The sequence below is a fragment of the Phoenix dactylifera genome, chromosome 8 (genome assembly GCF_009389715.1).
Source record: "Phoenix dactylifera cultivar Barhee BC4 chromosome 8, palm_55x_up_171113_PBpolish2nd_filt_p, whole genome shotgun sequence".
Classification (NCBI taxonomy): domain Eukaryota; kingdom Viridiplantae; phylum Streptophyta; class Magnoliopsida; order Arecales; family Arecaceae; genus Phoenix; species Phoenix dactylifera.
This window is the reverse complement of record NC_052399.1, coordinates 22,601,906-22,609,172: the sequence shown is the minus strand read 5'-3', so window position 1 is coordinate 22,609,172 and position 7,267 is coordinate 22,601,906. Positions and strand designations below refer to the sequence as shown.

Here is a 7,267-nt window from a genome sequence, read left to right as displayed (position 1 = left end):
TATTTGTCAGCCAGATACATTCTTGACCTATTTCTTATCAACTTAAACTTTTTTTTGATGAATTGGTTTCTCAACATGGTAAGGGATGGCAAAATTGCTGCAGATCATATATTCATTTCTGCATGATCGATACAAATACTAGTGAGTTTATTATACACATAAAGGGCTACAGACAGTCCATAATTAAGTAAACATTGTAAATAAGGCATTAGTAAGTACCAAAACCGTCCTAAAGTGATCTTTTCGCATATAGACTGACTGCAGAACAATGAATCAATGCAGGTGGTTCTACAACAAAAAGAAAAGTGAATGTCTCAAACATCTCAAGTCTAAGTTAAATGGCTTTTGGTTGATTAGAACTGCTATTATAAGGCAATGCAACTCATTGATAGCAAACCTTGACAGAGATATTGGGTAATAAGCAGACACCTGGATGAATCTGATTTTCAAACTTCTCATAAGACTGGTAGGACTGTAATAATAAAACCTACAGCCACATACACTGTGATAATATAAAGGACAGTACCTTCTTTATTCTACTACTATGAAGTTTTTCGCAAAGTTGTCAACAACATCATCAAATAACTAATATTCCTCAAACCCTTAAACCATATCTCCACTTCACTAATCTGCTGTAAAGGTCCAACATAGCATCTTTTACTCCAATTGCATCATCACGGAATTCATGGCATTCATGTTCAACCAATAATTTTACACATTTGAGCAAATACCTACTGGCTTTGCCTTTCATCTGGTGAAAAGAATCAACCTTAATATCTTCACAGTCAAACAACATCACTGACATATCTTCCATTAAATCTAGAAATTAAATAGGACACAAGCCCCATTCAAAGCCCATTTCCATGCATCACCTGGGGATCAGGAAGTGAACTCACCATGACCAACTCAATCATTGGCTTTCCTCTGCATCTCTTTCAACTGTAATAATTCACCCGTGGCAGCATACTGAAGCAGCAGTTTCACTACCTTTTTCATCAATATGACTAGGATTTGTAATAAATATGCCCAAAGGAATTTTTACAAATAGTAAATTAGGGTACAAGCTAGTACTTTGTCTTAATTTTGTTTCAGTTGACACGTGGCCATTGGTTGTTCTAGTGAAAAGTTGACACAATAACCATCAAAATTTTTCAGTCATACTCCAATTGTGGTTGCTCTGTCTTCTTCCACACACATATGCAACTAGTCACAAGCATTGGACTTGGGTATTCTCAGCTTCTTACTGCGAGTAAGTGTACTTATGTGATGGAAATCTCAGCATGATCATCATTCATAGCTACAATTTTCTTTATATTTCATGGTCCAAGACATTGACAATTCATGTGTCTGGTCAAAATGCATGACACACTGGGCTTCAACAATCCAGCACAAAATCCACGAAAGGAATAGAGTAGCAGCTGGATGTATTTCCTCATTGTATACTGTCTTGGTTTCTACTCCACCACATAATACCTTAGATATATAATCTAGGGCATCTTTTTCATGGAAGATTAAGGCGGTTACAAAATAGAACTAGGCAGGAAAGTCTATCAAGTATCAACATTGTCCTGCAGCAGGACAATTTAAAATGGCTCAGGGTAGTCAGTTTGCTTAACAACCAAAGACAGCACTCAGACTTCAATTGGAATGACAATATGTGAACACCCGGCAGAATCATTATCTACTAGATGCACCAATGCTTCATGCCCAAAAATCCCATGTGAAGGATGGTAAGCAGTTGGGTCTGAATGTTTGGCCAAGGGAGCAAATCTGGTTTTAATAATGAACTAGATCCAGAAAGCTTTTGCACGAAATGTGTCCAGTTACCATAGCCAGAAGTTAATGATGTCTCCTTGGAAAATAGGCATAGGAATATGGATATTTATTCCAATTTCCATTGATATGGCCCACCATATTGGCCTTGAAAGAATGTCTAATATTGATGAGATTATTCCAATTTGAAGATTTAATACAGAAGGCAAGCCCCTGCTTAAAGTAACCCACTAATAAGACGCAAACACTATATAATAATGATAAGTAATGTCCAGGACTTTAACTTAAAGTCTCTACATCTTACTAAATGTAATAGGATTGTACTGTCATCCCCAGTAACAAATTCAAATAAAGCAAGATTTAAAAAAAAGAAAAATCAGAAACAAACAAGTGTGAGTGAGCAAAAAACAGGTCCCTTCAAATAAACTTTTTTAGTTTTGTTACTGCACCATCAATATTATGTGCTTCCAACAGAGATGATGAAATAGAAGGTCTCTATTATGCTCAGCAACTTCATTTACATATCTTAGAACTTCCGAAAAACACTTGAAGCATCCAAAAAAAATCTATGCAGGATGCTGCAGAACTTCATACAATCAAAATACCAACTAAATCAAACAGGTCAATGGCATGTCATTCTTCTCAAGCACACTTCTAGTTATGCTAGAGTTTTTTAAGCAAGAAACACAAAATCTAGCACCTAACAGAACAGATGCCAACATAATAGAGATCGGATCGTACTTTCAAGGTCTAACAAAACAGGCATGATATTTGGTTTAAATGAAGAGTCCTACAACAAAATAAACCATATAAAAGAAACTAATGCCTCTTTTCTCTCTTATCTCTATTTAAGTAGATTAAAAACACATTGAGAAACATAGATCGGACTTAAAATTCAGCAGAATTATGATGTATAGATGACCTTGACTCAAGGTTTATTAGGATTCATTTGTTTTTGTTTGATAATGGTGCCTAATAAACAGCTGAATTATTATTTTAGTGTTTCAATAAACTAATAATGTGTATTGTGCATATCCCAAATGTATACAGTTGTATCCTTGAATACTGTTTTTTGGAGTTTGAAAATCCTAACATGTATACCACCTTTTCAACACTAACGCACCTCCTGAGCTACATAACCATAAAGAATCAGGACTCCAAATGGAGATAGCCAACATAATTTAAGATGCATATAATGCCCACACTGTCTCAATAAATAAAAGAATATTATATATACTGTTTCACTGCCTCCATTGTTGCATGTTATCTTTTCTACTGTTGCAGGTAAGCAGAGGAAGACAAACCAAGAGCAATAAACCTAGTTATTTAATGCCAAAAAAACAATATAAAATAAAAATGGAAAAACATACTCAATTAAACAATGATATGTGTAATAATATGCTAGTTCGGGATTTAAACCATTATGACAAAATTGGAATGTATATTGGTAATAATCACTGTTGAAAGTGTCTATGACTGGAAAGTAATAGATTGATATGCAATCACAAAGTATATCAGTAAACCAGAGGAGCATCTAATTGGGTCTAAATCCATAAGTTAGAACTGAGATGAACATTTAAAGTTCAGCAAAAAGGAATAGCAATTAGAGCATTCTGAAGGAGAAGAAACTTCTTGACACTATATAGTATCAACTAACATGCTAATGTATGTGCAGTTTCATTCACAGATATAAAACCAGGTGAGAGTTGAGAACAGAACCTCCAACAGAAAGGTGCATTGGGCTTAAGCCCAACAATGAAAGATTCTTGTGGAGCTCATAGATGCAGGAATACATACATGGTGCAGGTACAAGCAATATACAAGCATATGAGAACAAAATGCAAACAGAATAAGAAATCTCATAGTCAGTCAACTTCTTAAGGTAAGAAACAGAAACAAAAGAAAGAGAAAGAAACGATCTTGCTATGCAATACAATACCCTATACCTTCCAGCATTAATGGAAGACAGGTGAATACCAACCTTCTGAAAAAAATGGAATTCACATCAAAAGATACCAACTAGGCAATAGTGCCCTTGTCTCTATAAAGATAGTTGGAGAAGTTACGAAGCATATAATTATCTTACACAAGCCGTCCGATCATGCAATTCTTTCCACCAGCAAAGAAATTGTCTTTGAATGGCTTCATGTAATATTTCTGAAATGCCATGCTTTAAAGTTAGTGGGTCAAGATATCACAGAAGTAATCTAGCACAAAGAATCAAAGCAAAATATACATCAGCAACACCAAATTCATTTCTGCAGCTACTAGTATAGAGTAAAACTGTCCCTCAGATTTCTTTACAAAAAATAAATACTACAATTGTACAAGTGGAAAGACCATAATACAGAAAAACATGTCGAGGCAAGACTTGACCAAAAAAGTCCAATCAGCAAGCCAGACTAACAGCAAGAAAAAGTCATGACGCCATGCTACATGGCATCTATAAACGAATTTATAGGGTACGACTATAATGGCATGCTTTTTTTCTAAAAATTAATTGACATATAACCATCAAGCAGGATATAAACAAAAGTTACATCACTTTTGATTGACATTACTAAAAGGGAAGAAGCACAGGAAACTTTTCTCTGACAGATGATGGAAGATGGCCTTCAAGTATTCTAAGTTTACATTAGTCTGATTGTTAAGAAACTAGCTGAGAAATTATCTTTCACTTAATTTTTGCAATATAAAAGGAACAGAAGATATGCCAGAAATTAGAAAAAAATCTTCAATTGGACCAGCAATGCACAATATCATAAATTAAATGATAGAGAGAGGGAAAGGGCTCTACATTGTGATTTAACAAGGTTGAAATAATCTCTCTCTCTCTCTCTCTCTCTCTCTCTCTCTCTCTCTCTCTCTCTCTCTCTCTCTCTCACGTGTTCTATTCTTAATAACAAGTGACCAATACAAATATCCAGAAAAACCTAGTCGTATAAATTCACATAAAACACAAAGATCAATAATCCAAAGGTGCTCAACCGACAAACCATTCATTGGTCGACTAGTGCACAGCCAAACTCTTGAGAATTAATATGTTCAGCACAACTTTACCTCATTGCAATTTCATGACTACTGGAAGGTCTTTCTTTAGGCAAGAAGCACATCGGCTTTGAAATTGCAGTTCTTCTATCACAAAGTATTCCTTCATTTTCTTCATAAACTAATGAAGATAAATGGAGAAGGCATTGTTAATTATATGATGATACGACTGCTTATAGAATAGCATAAATTAGAGTTTGGGAATGCACTGTGGTTTTTGGCAAAAGAAGATTTTGCTCAGACAAAATTCCAAAAATGGTGATACTACAGATTAAAAGAAATGTCAAATTTGATATTTTGATTTTTTTAAAAAAACTTCAAGATTTTAATAGTGCACACTCTTGGTAACCCCAAACTTGGAAACTCTAGAAGTATAATTGGAAAGCAAAGTATCACTGAACCATAAATAAGAATAAGGAACAAATGACAGTAAAAAAAAATTAAGCCTTCTATATCAGGGACATTCTACTAAATTCAAAGACCAACCATTTAATAGTAAAAAACCAATGATATGGTGGGAGGGTGGAAGCAAGCAAAAGCTTAGAAACAAGATGCATACAATTATTAAAGCCATGTAAAAAATGAGTATAACATCACAACAATCACGAATAATCTTGATTTTATATATAACAAACTTGTTTAAAAAAGAAAAGCAAATGTAGAGAAGAAAAGAAAGACTTGTTAATGACTGCAGGGTGTATAGTATATATGCGGTTAGGGTAAGACTGCAAGAGCATCAAGGGGACTAAATAGGTATGGTGAGCGAAAAATATTATTTTTGCAAGTTTCAGCAAACCAAAACTTCAAATCTCATAGTAAAAGGTCAGAATATGATCCTTCTTTGTGGTTGAAGTGATTGCGTATTTGCCACCCTCCTGACCACACGCCCAATAAGCTTTTCTTATGAATCCAATCCCTCCTAAGTTAGAGTAACCAGTAAAAATGCTCCTGCTGGCTAATGCAAACAAAAAAATAAAAGGAAAGTAAAAAAAACAAAGAAATCAAACAGATACCTAATGAAAATGCAGCACCGCGCTTTGAGTTTGGAATAAGGCAAAAAGTAGGAAAAGGAAACAAAAGAAGCAAATAAATTTATCTTCTTATTTATAAAAAAAAGAAAAAAAATCTAATGTAATCATAAGTATCGATTCTTCTAGTGTTCGAATCTACTCAAGACCGCCACTTCTTGAAATATTTTTGCCAATCAAGAATCCGAGAAAATCCAACAAGAAAAAGTTAAGGAATGAGCCAATGAGGATGAAGATGGACTAATTCTAGAAACTGAACGAATTGTACCGCCATGACTCTCCAATATCTCGATAACATCACCGCAGACTCGAATCAGGTCGTAGCAATCTCTGGAGAAGATCGAACTTCCAACCCTCAGCAACTCCGCGCCACCCCTTTGCTCGGACAGCAAGATCTTGCAAGGGATGGACGGAGAGAGCACAGATATGATGGCGCGAACCAGGCAGTCGATCTGTGGGGTACACACCTGGAAGTAGAATGGTTATGGTTCAAGAAAGGTAGGGAAAACAAGCAGGAATTAAGAGGAGGAACGTACCTCGGGGGTTTTGAAGCACATCAGAGCGTTCAAAACCCCGTGCGCTAATCGCCGGAATTGAGGGAGGCAGCGAGAGAGGAGATTGCTTCATCGTCGTCGTCTTTAATGCTGTTGGCGGCATCGGATTGCCGGAGAGTCGAGGTCAATTTAGTAAACAACAAGTCTAACCGCTCATCTCGGGGAGAGGGGAACGCCCGCCAAACCAGGTTGCTCGTATTTCCTCATTCTTCATACGCCCTCCGTAGCCGGGATTGCGTAAGTTTGGAGAAACACGACATCCACAGTTGCCTTCACTTGATATACACAGTTATATCTCGGGGTGCAGTCTATAATTTTGACTCGAGGATTTTTCATTCAAGACTTGGGAAAATCAAAGTCGTTATTTATTGTTGTAAAAAGGAATATTCCTATGACCTCTTATTTATTGTTGTAATGATAAAAGAAGAGGCCATCGGCCGGTTTTTTAGAGCATAAAAAATTCATCTAAAAATCTATATTTTTCTAGCTAAATATTTATCGAAGATTATTTAAATACAAAAATAATTTAATCATATTCTTCTATGCACTAAAAATTAATTTTCAAATCTGATGTTCTCCTACATTCCTACCGCTAAAAGCTATTCATATTTCTCATAATATAATATTATATATATATATATATATATATATATATATAACTAAGGGCATTTTAGAAATAAAATAAAAAAATTATTTTATCGAATAATGGGAAATTAATTTACTCACTTCTTAGATGGATAAGTTTATTCTTTCATTTCATGAATAAATACTGCCTAAAAAAAATAAATTAGCAATATAAAAATTAGAAAAGCGTAAGAACATGAATAAATTGGTTAATAAAAAAATTGATCAACTTTCGAATCA

The 7,267-nt window shown here is 34.9% G+C and overlaps 1 protein-coding gene across 1 annotated transcript; it reads right to left on the bottom strand.

Annotated features, from left to right (window-relative positions):
* Positions 1-3,601: 3,601 nt before the first annotated feature.
* Positions 3,602-7,010, bottom strand: LOC120111634. The gene is made up of 4 exons (XM_039129277.1): positions 6,386-7,010; positions 6,118-6,316; positions 4,834-4,942; positions 3,602-3,930 (listed from the first exon to the last, which is right to left on the bottom strand). Exons 1-4 carry the CDS (start codon positions 6,404-6,406, stop codon positions 3,918-3,920), a joined length of 342 nt encoding a protein of 113 aa, XP_038985205.1. The 5' UTR covers positions 6,407-7,010; the 3' UTR covers positions 3,602-3,917.
* Positions 7,011-7,267: the final 257 nt, after the last annotated feature.

Bases quoted from the DNA above. Each gene is read 5' to 3' on its own strand.
- LOC120111634 (XM_039129277.1), bottom strand. From the start codon at position 6,406: ATGTGCTTCAAAACCCCCGAG. The intron at 6,317-6,385 runs GTACGTTCCTCC...TTCTACTTCCAG, and splicing joins TGTGCTTCAAAACCCCCGAG to GTGTGTACCCCACAGATCGA. The intron at 4,943-6,117 runs GTACAATTCGTT...TATCTTCATTAG, and splicing joins GATATTGGAGAGTCATGGCG to TTTATGAAGAAAATGAAGGA.